This window comes from Balaenoptera acutorostrata, chromosome 7 (genome assembly GCF_949987535.1).
Source record: "Balaenoptera acutorostrata chromosome 7, mBalAcu1.1, whole genome shotgun sequence".
NCBI classification, from domain to species: Eukaryota; Metazoa; Chordata; class Mammalia; order Artiodactyla; family Balaenopteridae; genus Balaenoptera; species Balaenoptera acutorostrata.
Window position 1 is genome coordinate 76,266,758 of NC_080070.1, and position 20,002 is coordinate 76,286,759.

The following is a 20,002-nucleotide window of genomic DNA, read 5'->3' on the forward strand; positions in this document are numbered from 1 at the left end:
ATTATGGCAAATTTCTTCAACCAAATGCGTATTTTGATCATGTTAAAGCCAACTTATTCCTAACTGTAAGATATAGCAATAATATCAAAACTTTAAGCATTCAGAATCTCTTCAGTAATATAGAACAAGGGATTAGTTGACCTTGCCAGAAATTTAACTCTGGGTTTCTAACAGTTTCAGTAAATGTTTTAGACAGCTCGAGGCACAGGGAAAGCTTTAGTACAAAGGACGTTAAGAATCATATAAAAAGGCAGGTGTTTAAAATGCATGAAGTAAGTCACATGTGAGGTGTTTGTCGGTTTGAACAAATCCATTCTTTCCACAGTAATTCTACAGCAAGGGTTCCTGGCACAAAAATATTCCCCCTTTGATGTCCTTGTACATGGATGCTGATGTGAGGTTGGGATCTTTCTTGCTTATCAGGAAAATGTGATGCTTTGATGAAAGGCCTTGTCTTCATTTTCTGTTCTCTTCTGGTGGAGAGTAATACAGGAGTGAGGGTCCAGATGTCATCAGCCAGGACGGTTTGTTAGGCAAGCGATGCGGGGGCATACTCGGGCATCATCTTTGTTTAATGGGAAAACAGAGGAACAGGGACGGAAAGTCTGAAATGAAAATCGGAATTTAGTATCTAAATATGTGAAAAATGAAACAGACATGGCCCCGGGGCTCGTTGGATATCATCTGCAGGGGGCGCGCTTTCTCTCCCCAGGTGTCGCATCAGCCGGATCCTGCGGACTCCTCGGGGTTACGCGCTCTTGATTGGAGTGGGGGGCAGTGGCAAGCAGAGCCTGTCCCGCCTGGCAGCCCACGTTTGCAGCCTCGAGGTCTTCCAGATCACTCCGACCGAAGGCTTTGGCATCCAAGAACTTCGGGTAAGTACAGTGATGGGCATCCCGGCGCCCCTTGTGCCCCAGGATATAAGTGCTCCCGCCATCCATGGAGAGGGGGGAAAGCTCTTTAGAGGATTTAGTTGGCTGTTTCTCCTCCATGGTCAGATTAGTAATAGCAAATTGCTACCAACATTTACAGGTATATAAGCCTATAAGCCTGTAGAACTGGCTCAGAAAATATTTTATTAAATACTTGCTTACACAAACATGTTTTTTCTTTCCCATTGACCATACTTGATAATCAGCAGTATTCATAGACCCATACGATGGCGGGGGGAAAAAAAAGATACTTTTTTTTTTACAAGCACGAAGAGATTTCTTCCACTTTGGATCAGATTATGAAAATAAAATATGATGGGAACACAGTCAAGAAGCTCTGACGTGTTCTTAAAATTTTGCTTTTGAATTACAACAGTACTTACAAAATAGTACTTAGAGTTTGTGGCAAGTGCTATTTTAAAGCAAAAAAAAATAAACCACATGCTTTCAGTATTACTAAATAAAACTAACTACGTAAGTCACCAGCCAGTGAAGTAGACAGCTGTTGAAATGAGCCAAAAACTTCTTTTTACTGCATTGCTTGACAGTGGCGTTACTGCATTCACTTTTACTCGAATAGAAGGGAGTTGTTTCTCAGGAGCCTATTTGCGTCTTGGGCTCCATTAGGCCACAAACATGATACTCATCATTATATGCCAGAAATGGAGGTGATGTCATGCTGTTTGCCCCTGTAAGAAGATGGTCACTGTGAGGAAAGGATACGTAAACAGGGGAAAGGACAGCACACAGCCCTCCCATTGTAGCGCCTCAATTCTCCCTAGCCCTCGCACACACACTCCCAACGTCACACCAGCATTTTAATACAGCATGAATAATGGCCTCCTTTCCTTACAGGTAGATCTTGCCAATTTGTACATCAGAACTGGAGCCAAGAACATGCCCACTGCGTTCCTGCTGACAGATGCACAGGTTCTAGATGAGAGCTTTCTCGTGCTGATTAATGACTTGCTCGCATCAGGTGATTAAATCAACACATTTCATGAAAGATCTTCCCAAAGACAAATGATCTGTAGTTTCAGTGAACTTTAAGTAGAGATAATTTGTCTTTGAGATGTTTGCTGGGGCATTCTTTGGGGAGAAACCTATAAACCTAACAAATTTGAAGTATATTCTTTCTTAGTCTGCCTGCGGATGTGAGATGCCTTGGAGAGGCCTTCCGTGAAGCAAATGTTATTCCTACATGTGCGAGTTTAGTGGGTGGATTCGTCATAGCTTGTCCTCAGTGTGCTGTGTGTCTTATAAATGCAAAAAGAAAAATTGCGTTTCTGTTTCAAACTCTTTATCATTAAAGGTGAACTTTGTATTATAAAGCATTTCAAGTCATGTCTAAAACTTAAATTGTGGCAGTCTTTTAATAATTCTACTCATTCCTTTGGGGACAGGGGAAATCCCTGATCTGTTCAGTGATGAAGATGTAGACAAGATAATTTCGGGAATTCGTAATGAAGTTCATGGTCTGGGCATAGTGGACTCCAGAGAAAATTGTTGGAAATTCTTTTTGGCCCGGGTGCGACTACAGCTGAAAGTAAGAAACATTTGCTTTACTTGCGTTTAGTTAAACATGCTGTTAGAACTCTGCTATGGTTCTGTTTTGCAATTCATATGACAAGTTTGAATTCCACTCATTCATTTTGTAAGGACATCCAGTCATTCATTTTGAAAGGACATTTGCATTTTTCCATGAGTGTCAGGAGGGCACCTTCTTCAAGTTTCCCGTGATGCTGGGCTCCTACAAAGCACTGCTCTGAGCAGATTGCACTACTCGAGTGAGCTGGACATGGTCTCTGTCCTTGAGGAACTTACACTATTACAGGAGACAAGAGACACCACAAATAATGGTAGTGTGGGACCAGCGTGAATGGTGCTGTGTGATTCCAGAGGAGTACAGCATCCTTCCTAATGGCACTAGACCCTCCTGGAGGAAGTGATGTGCTGTGTGTCAGGTGTGGCTTGGAATTCATGGGGAAGCGATGGGATGGGGAAGAACTTTCAGGGAGAGGAAATAGCATTTATATAAGAGTAAAGGTGGAATGCACGGTGCATATTTGGAGAAACCCCAGATAGCTCTAAGTGACTGGGATAGAGAGTTCCTGTAGGAAGAACCAGGTGGATCAGGCTGGGAAAGTAAATTGGGGTGAAGCAAGGGTTTTGTAAATCATTAAGGGAGCAGAGGAAGAGTTTGAGTTAAGGAAGTGACTATTATGTTAGTACTTCAGAGCAAATAATTATGGCCTATCACTCACATGATCTGAGGCTCAACGCACGGTTCCTCCACAGAGACTACTCCATGCTTTAGTGTAGCATATAGGGATATAATATAACCAAATAAGAGCAGCAAGAAGGATGAAGTATTGGAACAAGAAGCCCCTCCAAACTCATGGCAGAAAGCCATTTTAAAATGCTAATATGGAAAACTGAGACTTCCTAGTATAGTAATGCTTAGTAACCTAGAAAAGTTACTACTTTGCTACTCCTTCTAGTATTCCACACCTGTCAAGTTAGGAACAGAGGGCTTCCCTGGTGGCACAGTGGTTAAGAATCCTCCTGCCAATGCAGGGGACACGGGTTCGAGCCCTGGTCCGGGAAGATCCCACATGCCACGGAGCAACTAAGCCCGTGCGCCACAACTACTGAGCCTGCGCTCTAGAGCCCGCGAGCCACAACTACTGAGCCCCTGTGCCGCAACTACTGAAGCCCGTGTAGGGCCCGTGTGCCGCAGTTACTGAGCCCGTGTGCTGCAATTGCTGAAGCCCGTGCGCCTAGAGCCCATGCTCCACAACAAGAGAAGCCACCACAATGAGAAGCCTGCACACCGCAAGGAAGAGCAGCCCCTGCTCGCTGCAACTAGAGAAAGCCTGCCCACAGCAATGAAGACCCAATGCAAAAATAAATGAATAAATAAATAAAGTTAGGAATGGACTTTGCGGCTCCTGTAAAGCCTGGAGTACGCAGGCAGGGATAGGAAGTGGCATTAGCTGTGAATATACCTCTGTGAGGAGGTTAAGGAATAGGGTAACTATGATTCTTCTCCGCCCTCCTGTTTCAAATTCCACATTGGTCTCACTGAGCAATTCTGGGCTGAGGTTAGAAATCAGAATTCAAGGTTCAGTTGCCCAAAGAGTTTTCTGCCCATCAAAAATGTGACTAAACATCTGTTGGCCAGGTTGTAACAAGGCCGGAATTTCTCCCTGTTCCATTGCGATATATTTGGATCAGATTTTCTTTGTGAAATGGGAAAATAAGTACAATAATAGAATTTGAGATAGTAATGTAATAAGTCAGCAGTCCAAGTCTGTTGTTCAGAGCAGCAGAATCAACGTCACCTAGGAACTTTTCAAAAATGCAAGTTCTTCAGCCCCACCCCAGAACTCTTAAATTAGAAACTCCGGGTGGGACCCAGAAATCTATGTTTTAACAAACCCTCCAGGTGATTCTGAAGCATGCTGAAATTTGACAACCACTGTTACAAATAATGCTAGCATGAGCGTCCTTTACATGCATCTTGTATACACAGCTTTGCTTGCTTTTGTAGGATAAATTCTTAACACAGGAATTGCTAAATTCAATAGTTACAGCTTGTAGCAGTTTTAAATTGTGCCTGCAATTTCTCTGATGCTCTTCTGACTCACAGGTGGGATTCAGGTCCCCTCTCCTTGGATCTGGGTGGGCTTATGACTGCTTCAGCTAACAGGGTAGGGTATAGTTCAGCAGAAGTGATGCTGAGTAACCTCCGAGGCTGAATCATAAAGGACCCACTTTTCCATTGAATTGTACATGGTTTTTTGTTTATGAGTTCTGTGCATATTAAGCGATTAGGCTTATATATATGTGTTGGATATTTTTCCTGTTCTATCATTTATCTTTTAAATGTATACATGGTACATGTCTGTTTATTTGTTTATAACTCTGGAAAAATTTTTAAGTTTTTATCCTAGATTAATCAGTGTTTGCCTTTATGGATTTGGGGTTTCTTACATATATAGGAAAGCGTTTTTCTCTCCAAGATTTAAAAACTCTTCACTAGAAGCAACTGGAACTCATTTGGGCTACAAATGAAGAGAATGTCCAAGAACAGTTCCAGAAAGCCTCCCTCCCACGTCAGAGTCCAGACTAGCTCAGTAATCCCCTTACAAACCCATGCTTTTCCATCTTTCTCTCCTGCCAGTGACCACCCTGCTGCTTCCTGCCTCATGATCGCACGATGAGTGCAGGAGGGTCTATATTCCCGGTAGGAGGAAAGAGTGGGGAAGGAGACTTGGGGCTCTCTGAATCAGGAATCCAAAGCTCCCCCCAAATCCCTAAGCTGATGTCTTACTGATCACAAGTGTGTCCCTTGTCACCTCCACCTACCAGGGAGTATGGGGAAGTGAATATTTGATCTTGTCACAAAGGCTTTATGAATAAAATTGGAAATTGGTTTAGAATAGGAGCGGTATCAGCCATTCCAGGGCCTGCATGCTTTCATGCTTTATGCTTAAAACTATGCTACATCTGGAATATATTTATTATTGTTTATGACAAAGAGTGAGCCGAGAGGTTTCAGGTTACTTTTATTTTTCTCCCAAAAGATGTGTTTTTATCTCAACACCATGTATTTCTTCCTTACTGATTTAAAGGACCATCTTTATTATATGCCAGATAGCCATGTTAACTGGGTCTATTTGCACATCCTCTATTCTACTTTCTTGTTACTCCTACTGATTCCAGCTCTGTACTATGTAAGGTATGAAAACTTTATTGTACTTTTTCGTATCTAGTATTTCATTGCCCTTATCTAGTTTTTCTTTGTTGCTTTTACATGTTTTTAATGTCTGGATAAACAGCAGAATCATTTTGTCAGATTCTAAACACATTTCATTTAAATTTTGGTTGAAATCCTGCTGAAAGCTTTTTTTTAAATTAGGGAGAATTGAATCTTCATGATAGAAGGTCACACTGCTTTTGTAGAAGGACTATTTCCTTCATAAAATTTTCTACTGGTACAGTGTTTCTATATAGGAGAGCTGTTGATTTTTAGTTTTGTAACCAGCTACCTTACTGCCTCATCAGTCATTTCTATTAGTTGGTTGATATATAGCCTGCAGATAATGATATTTTGTCTTTCCTAATATTCTGTTTATCCGTTCTCCTTCCTCACTGCATTGGCAAATCTACAAAAGAAGGTGTTTCTGATGTTTCACTATTACATTATATGTTGGCTTTTGACTCAGGATGTATATTGTCAAGGAAATATCTACCTATTGGATTCCTTTGCAGCCTCTCTTGAGATAATGACATGGTTGTTCTTTTTGAACTTACTAATATTCATATAGTACAGAGATTGTACAGAAGTTTTGCATTTTCATATTGTTAAATCCATCAGGCCTTTCTTTTACGAGTTTCCTGGGATTCTATGCTCTGGCAGGCCTTACCGAAACCGAGATCAGTTTTATATTTACCTCTGTTGTTGTCTGAGCCTTTTCACAGTCACATTTTTTCGTATGCACCTCGGTACACACTAGAATTTATTTTGGAGTTAGGTATGGATCATTTTTCCCTATTGTCACAGGATTACTAATTGAATAATTTATCTCTTCCCTACTAAAATGAGTAGGAGGATTTTTGTTTGTTTGTTTTTTGTTTTTTAAATGCTAAGGAGGAATAAGATCTCTCCCTCAAATACTTCTCATCCTTCTTGGCCTTCACTTAGCTTGCTGCATCATGAGAAAGATCAGTGGTCAGCGCCTTACCCTGAGGGAGAAATGATGCGGCAAAGAAACGGGTCTCCTTTTAGCAAGAAAATGGCAGCTTCTTTCTCTTCATCTGTGTGTATTACCCGCACATCCTCAGAATCTTTTCTAAGGAACAATGGATGTCTCTGTTAGTTTCATATATTGTGATATTCACCAGCATGTGCTAAAGACTCAGAGTTTCTGCTGAGCTGATGCTTCCTTTGCATATGTTCCTAGCTGGGCAACACGGGAAGCTTAATGTGTTACAAGAGCTGGCGAGCACACCTGACAGGTCAAGCTAAATGATGTGTAGTTACCACCCCATTACCCATGCTCACCACCCAAACTCAGTTCCTATTTGGAATGCAGGGGTAGTGAGGACCTGTTGGCATGTGAAATGTGACCTCTGCGTTCCACAGGGCAGTGCCCATTAATGATCAGATGTGTGTCCTTGGATGGGCTGAAGTAAACCAGTGAGTCAATGCCACGTGCCTCCTCTCCTTCACATCTGTGTATGTGTGCATCCTTTCCTGCATAATTCTCATTTACCCTTAGAGTATAGTACTCTCATCTTCTCTCCTAATAACTTTAGTTAACCTGAAAACTCTTCTTTCTTGCCTTCCTTCCTGGCCATGTGATGCCGTAAGGAAAAGAACCCTTAGTGTGTGCAGCAGCCCCTAATTCTTTCCCAAGATTTTAGTTATCTGTGTGTTTGGTTATCTAGCTGTCTGTCTGTCTATCTATGGGTGGGGGTATGTGTGTGTAGTTTTTATTTTCTTCATATGGTTCTGTATTTTAAAAAATTATATATATTATGTATTATATATATACATTAAGTATATGTTATATATATGTATATATAGAGAGAGAGGAGATTCATTTTTGATAACATAAGATATATATGTTCATTTTAGAGAACTTAAAAATACAGAACCATACGAAGAAAATAAAAACTATGCTCAGTTATATTGCCTAGAGATAACAACTGGAAACATATTGGTATGTTTTCTTCCAGTTTTCTATGTGTATAGACACACATACAAAGTACATACTCAGAACTATGTTTTTTTTCACATCTCTCACTATTTTCTTTACGTCCCTCTTTGCCTTTTTGATTCGAAGTCTCCCACAGGAAAAAAAAAAAAATCAAATGATTCTAAGAATTTGGTGTATGGAATGAACTATTTAACTCAAACATGCTTTATTTTAAATAAGTGTAGGAAACCTTTATCCATTTTTACACTTTGCCAACTTTCCTATTGGTTTGTTAGACTTTTTATTGATTTATAGGAGCTCTTTATATAGCTGAATAATAGTCATATGTCCATAATGTCCTTGTCTGTTTTAGTGTTACCAGTTCTTTTCAAAGTTCACCATAATTCTGCTAACTTTGTTTACAATGACTTCTGTTTTACATTTATATATATTAAATATGTCTGATTTTTTTTATTCATGGATTTTGTGTGTTAAGGCTTTTTAGGAAGCATTTTCATACTCTGTGGTTATGAAAGTATTATCCTGAATTTTCTTTAAATTAATTTATAGTATCTTTAATGTTTAGCCCTGGATTGCCTTGTGCAGTATAAGGTGGCTTTTCTACTTTTTCTCCCCCAAATTGTCCCAACACCTCTTATCATAGAATCTTTCCTTACACTACCAATTTGAAATGCTGCCTATATCATATGTTAAATGCCTAAAAATGGGGTTTGCCAGCACCGATGGCGCTTGTTCTCCCAACTGCACATGTATCGAGTTATCACATTGTGTCAGCAAAAATGCAACCACGCTGCTAGCAGAGCAGCACAGATCATAAGGCAAAAGCCTTGCATAACGTGGTTCACATATGGACCCACTTAATAGATATTCAGGCGTCTGATTTTCTGTTTTAGAAAAAGAAAAACACTATGATACGAGGTTATGGGGCTGCAGACTGGCCTGGAAGGTAATGTGTGGGCAGCGCCAGCCCTGGAGACAAGCAGGGCAACTATGACAAGGGATTCTTCTCCTCATATATACAGGATTAATCTATAGGAAGGGAAGTATAGTGGGGAATATAATTCCTACTGTTTTTACTCCTCAAGAATGCATTTCCTCTTTGCTGTTTATTGGCTTCCACATGCAATTTCTTTATGAATTGAAGAGTTTTCATTTAAAAAAAAAAAAAGAAAGTAAAGAAAGAAAAGAACTAAAACTCCCCAATGAAAAAATTTTTAAACTCTTGTAAAAATCTGTACTGAAGAATATACACACATGAAAGGCTGTGGGAATGATTTCATTGTGTGTTACCTAGAAATAAAATAAATGTAAATATGCATAGAATGTATGTATGGTGAAGATTCTGTTGAATCTCATAAAAATAATTGAAGTTAAAAGGTTATTAGGTGAGGGGATGATACAGGAAAATATATAAAGATAATAAGGTGATGTTAAAACAGTCAAACCAAGCAATCGTTTCTAGGCTAAACCTCCATTCCTGGGAGGATTCTCTCAGTAAGTTTCAGATCTTATCAGTCTTGAAAAATGCTGAGACTTTTGAGGATAAATGCAAACACAAATTATGGATAGAAGCTTCTGAAGTGAACGTGTGGGAAGATTCCCTCTGAGAATATCAGCTGGAAAAAAGTACACTGATAATAGCAATTCAAATTTCCATTACAAGACGAAATGGACTGAGGCCTGTTAGTGATATGCAAATTAATGTGTACTTACATGGGATCTTATCTAAAAGAAATTAAAATGTATTACAAAGCACAATGAAAAGAGGGTTATTGCAAATGAGTCTTAACACCTGTGTAGAGGGGAAACAAAAAAGGGAATAGAAAATTCTATAGTACGGATTCCAAAAGCAAGTTCCTGACATCCAAATATTAGAGCTGTAGAAAATATATAGATGGTGATTCCAGGGTTTGCTTTTTACTTGTGAGAATTTGCTTTTAGAAAAGAGCACAGCTGTCTAAGGCATTTTTAACTTTATTTTCTTAGCCGACTTTTCTTTCCAATCCACTGCTGGAAACTAACTTAAGCCAATTTGGTCATTTGCAATTGTCAGGAACTATTTGGGGGTATATTTCAGGGACCTTCAATACTTGGAGGTAGATGACACCTGTTCAGGGGATGGGGAATGTTCTCCCCAAATCTTCCAATTTAAGATGTGCTTCAAAGAAAGAAGTCTCAGACTGAACTCTGGTACACATAGAGTTTATGTGTAGCACATAACTTAAAACAAGTCTTGAAGTCTTAAAATCTGCTCTGTAAACTTGTTGGAATCCCAACTCTGTCCTTTTAGGAACCTGACTAGCCCTAATTGGAAAGCTAATTTGAGGCAGATATAGAAATATTTTCATGGTAGGGTTAAGCTGATCTTCTCATTGGGATCACATAAAAATACAGAAACTTTCCATAAGCTGTTTACCACAGGACACAGGACTGGTCAAAATCCGAAGTCTAAAGAGTCAAGGGGATTACTCGGCTACTTTGAGATGTAGCTTTTCCTATTTTGTTCATAGAACAGTAGAGGTGCAAGTACAGATATTTCTGTTTTTCTAAGATATCTTGAACACTACTCACTTCATCATTGAACAATCATATCCAGTATTCTTGATGCTAACTAACCAACCATTTATGTTGATGAGAGAAGTTAGCTAAGAGCCCAGGTAGCCGACTTTGCAATGCAGGCTCCCATTAGAATGTGTGAAATGCTAGTTAAGCATCCCGAGCCCATGCGCCTCTATTGGCATACTTCAGATAATAATGATAATAACCAGATAATGGCCCCTAAGTTGTAAAATAAGATGAGTATTCACATGCATATTGTAGTAGACTGAAGTATTTCAAAGGTATATTTTACAGGACCAGATGGCTTCATTGGTGACTTCTACCAAATATTTCAAGAAGAATTAACACCGATCCTTTTCAGTCTCTTCCAAAAAACAGAAGAGGTAGGAACACTCATTTTACAAGGCCAGCATTACCCTGATACCGTAGTCAGATAAGGACACCGCACAAAAAGAAAATTACAGGACAATATCCTTGATACATAGATGCAAAAATCCTCAACAAAATGTTAGCAAGCTGAATTCAACAGTACATTCAAAGTATATCATACACCATGATCAAGTGGTATTTATTCCAGAGATGCAGTATGGTCCACCATCCACAAATCAATCATTATGATACACCACATTAACAAAATGAAGGGTAAAAATGATATGATCATCTCAGTAGATGTAGAAAAAGCATTTGGCAAGATACACATCCATTTATGATAGATACTCTCAACAAAGTGGATATAGAGGTCACGTACCTGAAATAATAAAGGCCATATATGATAAGCCCACAGCTAACATTATACTCAATGGCGAAAAGCTGAAAGCTATTCCTCTAAGATCTAAGATCAGGAACAAGATAAGGCTTTTCACTCTCACCACTCCAATGCAACATAATACTAGAAGTCCCAGCCAGAACAGTTAGTCAACAAAAAGGTAAATATATGGGGTGATGGATGTGTTAATTGACGCAATGGGGGGAAATCCTTTCACAGTGTCTATGTTTATAAAATCATCATATTGTACACGTTAAATGTCTTACAATTTTAACAATGCTGAAAAAGTAAATTATAGATAGCATCACACCCTTTTTTCTAATCACTTATTTGTCTTTCTTATAAATTCTTTGCTATGTTAATCTCGCATGAAATTAGGGAAATGCAACAGGAAAATTATAGGATGATTCCCCCCCCACACACAGTAGTGTTCCTTGAGGCAACAACTTGAGTTTACTCCAGGTTGTCTAAAAAGTTGTGGAGACTATTTTTAAAAAGAGCAGAACAGCCAACGCTTTCAAGATATTAGCATAGGCTCTCAGAATACTACCCAGGAAAGCTGGATGGAGAGAATTTCTGTGCTAGATTTCTAACAAAGCTAGAAATTGGGGCAGTCATTGCACTCCTCAAGGCTAGTGTGCTACTGTCCTTTCCCTTCGTAAGAAGTACTAATGAACAAGCATATTTCTCTAATTTAGTTCCCAGGGTCTAATTTATCTGATAGAACTGAGGTTATTAATGATTATCTAACTTATTTAAAATTCTCTAAATTTTCTGCTTCACTCTGTATATAATAGAGACTTAGATTCTATGAGTATTTCACCAAATGCAAAAGCGTTAAAAATGTAACTATATCGTTTAGGTATTCCCATAGAAATTTTAAGACTATTAGGTTATAGCTGTGGGTGTCAGAATCACCTGGAGGCTTGTTGCAAACACAGAGATTGCCAAGCCCCATCCAGAGTTTCTGATTCACCAGGTCTGGAGTAGGTCCAAGAATTTGCATTTCTAACCAGCTCCTAAAAATCCTTTGAGAACCACTCGTCTCCTACCATTTGCCCTCCACGTGAAATTTAGATGGTATTGTGAGGATCCTTATTTACGCCGCAGTAAATAACATAGGAAAAAAAAAGTCTTCAACTGTAAAATTGTAGAAAAGGAAAATAATTCTTTTAATCAGTGTTCTATATAATCTTTCAATAAATAATTAAGGCATATCATTAAATTAACTCAGTATTTTTTTCCTGAGGCTCACCACACATGGTTCAGATACTTTGTTTTCTAACACATTCTTCAGACCTGATAGTATGCTGGTAGTAAGTGTAGAAACAGAGTAAGTGTAGAAATGATGGACATATTTAGGACCTCAAATAAATGATGCTTTCCCCTACCCCCCTCTCTTTGCTACAATTATGTATAAATGAAGTCTCTAAAATTGTCATGAATGAGATGTAAGTTGGGTGCAGAAAACCAGCTTCTAGGACATTAAGGAGAAATACTCATGTATGGGGAGACAAGGCTGTTAGGAGAAACCTAAACACTGAGATTTAAGTGAAAATTCTGCCTTGTAACTGAGGCTTGTTAACTTAGCACATGCAATATTACAGCAATTATTCAGTTTGTAACTAGACTCTTGAATATAAAAAAGAAATGATCGGTCAGCTTATGCATTGTTGAAAATCATTTTAGATCTTAGGATTCATCTCTTGAGTTGTTGAAGAGCCATAGTATATAAAACTAATATGGTAAAAACACCTGTTAAATGAGAATACATGGTTTCACATATTTTTATGATTTTTATGACATGAATTTTAAAATGCTATGTGGAAAAAATATATCCCTCGAAAAGTGATTTTGTTAGTTGCCTTATCTCAAAGTGTGAGAGACTTCATTGAAAGAACTGCAGAGCTTTGTTTCATATCATCAAGTGCAAGCCACGTCTAGAAAAAAGGAAACCAAGACTCATCCTCAGACCTTACCCCAGTTGGCATCAGTCTCCCCAGTGCCCTCAAGTCCACACTGACTTGGGAAAGAAGGCAGAGGACAAAAAGGGAGCTCCCTAAACACCTCTTTTGTGCTAGTACTTTACACAGGGCACCACGTCTGACGAGCCCAGAAAGGATATTCAGACCCACTGGACTCCTGATAACCTGCTTCCCTCACTGAGCTTCTGTGACACATGTCACAGCTGAACTCAGGCACTCCTGACAGAAAGCAGCCCTGTGTCACTAAAGAGAGTATGGAAACTTTCCAATTTAACTCTGAAGTCATTAAATACTTAAATAAAACTTTGAAAACTTACAAATTTCTCATCAGGATCATGTATAAACTGAAATTTTTACTCCTTTAAAAATGTTAAGTATGAACTGGAGTGAATGTATTTTATGCAAACAAAATGGAAACAAAGTAAACATTGAATGTGATAAAACACTGTTTTCTTAAAAGTATCTTACACAGTTTTATGGAGACTGGTGAATTACAGAATAGGAGACAGAAGATGAAAGTCTTGGTATTATTTTATCATAGAGATTTGGTTTTTATTTTTATTTTTAATTGTCATAATGTAACTTGTGTGATAGAAAAGAATGAATTTCCCACTATGCATGATGATCATCAAAAATGTTTAGAAGGAGAGGGACCAATTTTAAGGAAAGCACACAGCAGTGTTTCTGTATGTTCCACGGGGCAGGTTTGTACTTTGATTAGCAAGGAGGTTAATGTTGCTTTCCACTCTGTGGTGCTTTAGGCTAGTTTAATGTCACGGTTGGCTGCGCTCCTTTCTTTCATTGTCCAGGGTCTCGGTGTAATTCTTTGCTCACTCATCACCCTCCTGGTTGTGCCCTGCCCCCGTGTCTCCACAGATCATTTTGTGTTTCTCTCCGGTTGGTCACACGCTGAGAAGTAGAGCTCAGAAGTTCCCAGCCCTGGTTAACTGCACGGCTGTTGACTGGTTCCATGCTTGGCCCCAGGAGGCTCTGGTCACAGTCAGCAGGAGGTTCATTGAGGAAACCAAGGGAATTGAGGTATGCCGCGTCAGCCTCTGAATCTCTCTCTCTCTCAAACACACACACTCTCACAGACCCAAGTCCTCAGTAAATAATTTCCAAAATACACCTCCTAGCAGAAAGCTGTCCTTGTTTGTTAAGATGATTAAGATCATCTTTGTGAGTTTACATTTTACGGCATAGGATGGCTGATCTTTTTGTATCCGGTTGAGGTGCATACACACACACATACACACAGACACACACACAGATACACACAGACACACATACACAGAGACACACACTAACACACAGACACACACAGACACACATATACACTAACACACACACAGATACACACAGACACACACACAGAGACACATACACACTAACACACACACAGACACACAAACACACTCACACACACAAACAGCACGTGAGTGAGTTCTTACTCATCCACTGACTCACCAGAAGGCCAGGATCATTCTTACTTGCATCAGAACAGGACTTACTGAATATAAATCCTTTACATTCACAACTAAACAAAAAAGTAGGCACCCATAGCCATGCAATGCTTGTTCTTAACAAAGTAAGGCAATTCATTGTGGTTTTTCTCATTACGGTATTGATAGGTGAAAAATCAGCCCCCATATATTTAGCAATCACTGAGTCAACTAATGTATATGCTTCTTTGTTTTATGGGTTTATGTTTTATACATTATGTTTATCATTTGCTCATGTTGAAGTTTCCACCTCCTATTGCATTTTTTAAAAGTTGCATGAAACGAAAAAAAAGAAAAAAAAAAGAACAACTTCAAGCATTCAGATTCAAAGAGAAAAAGGAATGTATCAATAGATATGAAGGTGTCATTTAGACCTCCTAGAAATGATGTTGTGCGTCAGTCAAGCACCTTTCTGATTGGATAGTTTGGATGGATGGTGATTGTGAACATTTCCCAGTGAGGTTTGTCTTCTGATTCCTTGGAGTGATAAGGCCAAAGGTGCCTAGAATAAGTCAGGCAGGAAGAGTGATTCTCAGAGCCAAAAATAAAATCAGGGATATGTAAGGAGCGATGGCTGTTTCCAGCTGAAACTTTGCTGTGAACAGGGGCAAACTGCTGTAGCCTCCTTTCCTCCCAAAGCCGTAACTGCTGCTTTTCCAAAGCAGTCCTTTCACGTTTTGTTGAATATTATATCTTTTGGTGGCCAGATGGTTAGAAATCTGGGCATATTTACTTTTTCAATTAATTATTTGTAATGCAGCTAGCTTTATTGCATATTTATATTTATATGTATATTTTATATACATAATATATACAGCTTTATCATATATGGTTTATTGTATTTTCCAAAATGTCTATTAATCTAATTACTTACTGCTGGATTGCCAGGGAAGAACTGTCATGCAACATCTAAAAGATGTATATGATAGAGGTTTTATCATATTCAAATACCTCCTCTTGCTTTCTTTTCTCCACACACACATTTAAAACATTTCTATAAATTAATGAAAACAATGAACTCCTCTATTTCACTGTTTTCTTCATATCCAGAAAGTTCTTTCTCTTGCCTGTCTCTACACTCACCCCTAACATTGAATGAACTTACCTAGACCTTTAAAGCAACAACATCGTCAGGATTTGGGGGGTAAAGAGTGAGTAATATTAACATGTGGTTCTATTTTTTTAAGTGATATTCACTTTTTCCCACTGGTTGGGGGGCACTGCAAAGCTTTTCTTACATTTAGGGAAATATATGTAAATTTGTTCCCATGAACAGAGTGGTAGACCGTCACAGGAGTGATTGATTTCTGTCTGAAATGCTGTTCTCCACATTATGTGCCTTCCTCAAGAGTCAGAGGAATCCCATTTAGTGGAGACGAACACTAGCATTAGATAAAGTCTACCAGAAATATTTTCTACTTTAAAATCTGGAAAACCATTAAATATGACAAATAATGGTCACAGTTACTAACACAAATTTCTTCAGCTATTGCTAGGTCCACTGCATTTCTGGAATTATGTAGGGAATTATTTTGTCTTCTAATAACTACAAGAAGCATTCAGAATACCGATTTACTAAGAGGAAGAGAGCCTGTATGTATCTTTTGGTAGCAAAATTCTGTTTCATCCAGTTCATTTGATCAGGCTGGCTTGGTAAGGAAGAGAAAAGGACCAGCGTGCTTTGTTTCTTAATGTTCATTTCTCAAATGGGAGGAAATCAGAGCCGGTGGTGTGGTTTAATTTAGTGTCTGGCACAGTGCTTTAAGCCCCTTGCCTTTGCTGCTCTGGTGCAGACTTTATCCTGTCAGAGTAGGTGCCACTTAAAAACAGCTCCTGCTGAAGGAGCTTTGATACGCCAGTGACCATTGACATCTACTGGACGAGGCAGGACTTGCATCATTTTAAGTGCAGAGGGCTCCTCGCAGGTCCTCAGCTCTATTCGGTGGTATCACGATGCCTCCTATAGGACGCTGGGTGCCAAATAAGAATTTAAAAAGCACTTTCCCATTTCTATGGAGCTGAATTATGCCTGGAAACAAATTAGTCAATTTCGTTCCAGTGCTGTGTGCTTATTTAACTTTCCCACCTTCCTGATTTGTTACTCAGGAGCAATAATTATAATTCAGAGTGCAACGTGTCCATGTTCTTCTCCAGATGCTTGGGGCCTTTTCAGTAGAGCTCAAAAACAGCTTTTACATTTTTTGAATGAGCACTAATTTGATCACTTTCTTAGTTTTAATTTCAACCGTTAAGACTGAGAGTTGTCAGCATAATTTAGCACTTCTTAATTATTGGCCTCATTTGCTGAGTGTAATGTACTTATACAAGGTGACCCTCCCCCTTTAACCACAGAGAAAGGATTCATTAAAGGCAAGCGGTTTTGTGTGTGTTGACATGTAATTTCCAGGTAGTACACACTCAGCACCCAGGGGTGTGGGCTGACCAAGTCTAAGTAAATGTTTGTGCTTCTTTTCTGTTACCTGGTATTGAACTAAAATGACAGCTGACAGAATGACCAAAATAGTTTGACACTGAAGTATCACCAGGTATTTATCTGAAGACTGTGTCAACATACACTCCTCATAGGAGATTTGGAAATGGAGATGGAAAGACACAGTGTAAGGAGGGAGAGGATACCTTCCGGCCATCCCTGGGAATAGGGTTACAAATGATAATTGGGAGGAGGTCTTGTTGAGAAGTATATGGGTCCCAGTTAGGAAAATTCAGGAAAAAAGGCAGGAGAAACAGGTGTTAAGAGATAAGAAATGGGACTACCCTGGTGGCGCAGTGGTTAAGAATCCGCCTGCCAACCCAGGGGACACGGGTTCGATCCCTGGTCCGGGAAGATCCCACATGCCGCGGAGCAGCTAAGCCCGTGCGCCACAACTACTGAGCCTGCACTCTAGAGCCTGCGAGCCACAGCTACTGAAGCCCGCACGCCTAGAGCCCGTGCTCCGCAACAAGAGAAGCCACCGCAATGAGAAGCCCACGCACCGAAACGAACAGTAGCCCCTGCTCGCCACAACTAGAGAAAGCCCGCGTGCAACAACAAAGACCCAATGCAGCCAAAAACAAATAAATTTTTTTTAAAAATGAATAAGTCCTATTTAAAAAAAAGAAGATAAGTAATATTTTTGATTTTTCAAGTCAAAATGAATAATCGACCTACTTGAAAGCAGGGCTTGATGAAAAGAGAAATTATTGAATGGAAGTGAAAAGACAAGCTCTCTGAGGAGTGAGATTTGCTTCAGAAGGAGTAGAAAAAAAAGATCTGAGCAAGATGGAGAAGCGCACGCCCACCCTTTTCAGTCACGTTGACCAACTGGCAAGTAAAAATTCTCTATCCTTTTGCCGTGATACTTCAAGATAGTTACACAAGCTCAATATCATCAGCTTTATCCATAAAATGACTTTATTTCACATACTGCCACCTCTTCCATCCAGAACTTGTTGAAGGTTTAGCAACATAAGAATGGCATATTCTCCTACCATTTTCCAAACCAATCATGGGAAAATGTCCACTCAAGGAGGAAAGTTATTGTACTGCTGTATTTCAAGGACTGATTTCATGACTGGTCTCTAGCTTCCTTTTAAAACCTTAGGCTAAGCATGAAGCACAGTAAACAACACTTTGTTAGTGATAGGTACGTTAGCAACAGCATTTCTGTTAATGATTTTAAGCGCAGTTCTTGCTTTGAAATATAAGTGAGGGTTATTCAGGATAAATTTCAAAAGTGGAAAGATAACCTTGTACAATAGAAATTCTATAAATTTGTGAAAAATATCCTCGTTCTGAGGAATACTGAAATCATTTTAAAAGATTAAGACAGAAACAAGTGCAACCAAATTTCTATTGAATCTGCCTAAATCTCATACTGGCTTAAACCTATATTCAAACAGATGAGAAAAGGCCCAGGTGGTGGTTAATATATTCCCCATTCTTCAGCCCTCTTTCTCCTTTGCACATGCACACTAACGTACTGTTCGCCGTACATTTCTTGCTCTGTGTATGTTACTTAAATTTAGGATAGAATTGCAAAAAGCAGTAGAATGCTGCTTTCCAGGGTTTTTGCAGTTATGAAAACTTTAGGAATCCCCTCTACCTGGAAATTAGGGTTCAGTTTTTACAGCTGCCCAGGAACTTGGACATGCTGTTAAGTTGAAAGTTTAGCTAAATCAAATGGAGGCATCACTACATCCTAGTTATAGCTTTGTGGCTTTCCTCCAGTGCTGGCCTCCCCAGATCCATCACCTGCCTTGTCTGCTTGCTCTGAGAGGGGAAGCTGGGTTCTGTCTTACCTCCCCATGCCCTTAGTCCTCAATTGCGTCTTTGTTTTAATGTTTTGTCAGTAAGCCATTGAAGGCTACTCTTTCGAGGATTGGAAACTCATCTGGAAGATTGCTAGCTTATGCTGGACTCACACTTGCCTTTAACCCAGACTTGGTCTCTAAAGTTTAAAGACAAAAATAAAAAACACAAACAAACTAACAATAAAATGCCTTCACCAAAGTAGCAAACAAAAACAAAAAACCAGCATGTAATTTAGAAAACTCTTTCGCTCTGCATTTAACACTTGTGGCTGCTCTGTCTGGTGGTAATCTTCCTGGGACTACTGTTGGTACTATTACCATCACCAAGAGCAGGGTAACACCTGCCCTGCGTTCACCTGCCCTGCATTTGCATTGTTTACCACCTCTCATCACCAACCTTCTAAGCAGGGACCACTGGTTTCCCTGTTGTACAGGTGAGAGGCTGGCAGCCATAAGCGCAAGATCCCTGAGCAGGTGAGGGGCCCATTCGGCACTTTCATGCCAGAGCTCATATTCTTAAATCCTGCTCTGGACTATTGCACAAATGTTTGCCTCTTCCGAAGGAGGAGTAAAAGGAAAGGAAGACAAGAAATAGAGTAAAAAGGAGTGAGGAAAGTCTAACTTTTGATTTTGTGGGCGGTAGGAAGTACAGGGAATGCAATAACTTGCCCAATTTGACAGAACTGGAAATCTAACCCAGGTCCTAGGATTCAAACCCCGCATCCCTGGCTGCCTCCACAATTTTTTCCTGGGAGCCTATTAGCACTATGAGTGGTTTAGGAGAGGAGCTCAAATATAATACTGCCATTTTGTGCGTTATTCAATTTTTGTTATTTAATAAACCAAACTTACAACCACAGTATCTGATAGATTCTCTACTTTGACCAGACCCAAAAGGAGCTAAAAAGTACAAATAGGGGGCTTCCCTGGTGGCACAGTGGTTGAGAGCCTGCCTGCCAATGCGGGGGACACGGGTTCGAGCCCTGGTCTGGGAGGATCCCACATGCCGTGGAGCAACTAGGCCCGTGAGCCACAATTACTGAGCCTGCGCGTCTGGAGCCTGTGCTCTGCAACAAGAGAGGCCGCGATAATGAGAGGCCTGTGCACCGCGATGAAGAGTGGCCCCCACTTGCCACAACTAGAGAAAGCCCTCTCACAGAAACGAAGACCCAACACAGCCATAAATAAATAAAATAAATTTAAAAAAAAATAATGAGGT

The 20,002-nt window shown here is 39.6% G+C and overlaps 1 protein-coding gene across 2 annotated transcripts in view; it reads left to right on the top strand.

Annotated features, from left to right (window-relative positions):
- DNAH11 (dynein axonemal heavy chain 11) overlaps positions 1-20,002 on the top strand; it is a 326,952-nt gene that overhangs the window by 196,253 nt on the left and 110,697 nt on the right. For both annotated transcript variants that reach the window (XM_057550027.1, XM_057550028.1), the window contains 4 exons: positions 713-875; positions 1,788-1,911; positions 2,336-2,478; positions 13,847-14,008. In XM_057550027.1, the coding sequence (XP_057406010.1) occupies positions 713-875; positions 1,788-1,911; positions 2,336-2,478; positions 13,847-14,008 (592 nt within the window). The remainder of the gene's footprint in view (positions 1-712; positions 876-1,787; positions 1,912-2,335; positions 2,479-13,846; positions 14,009-20,002) is intronic.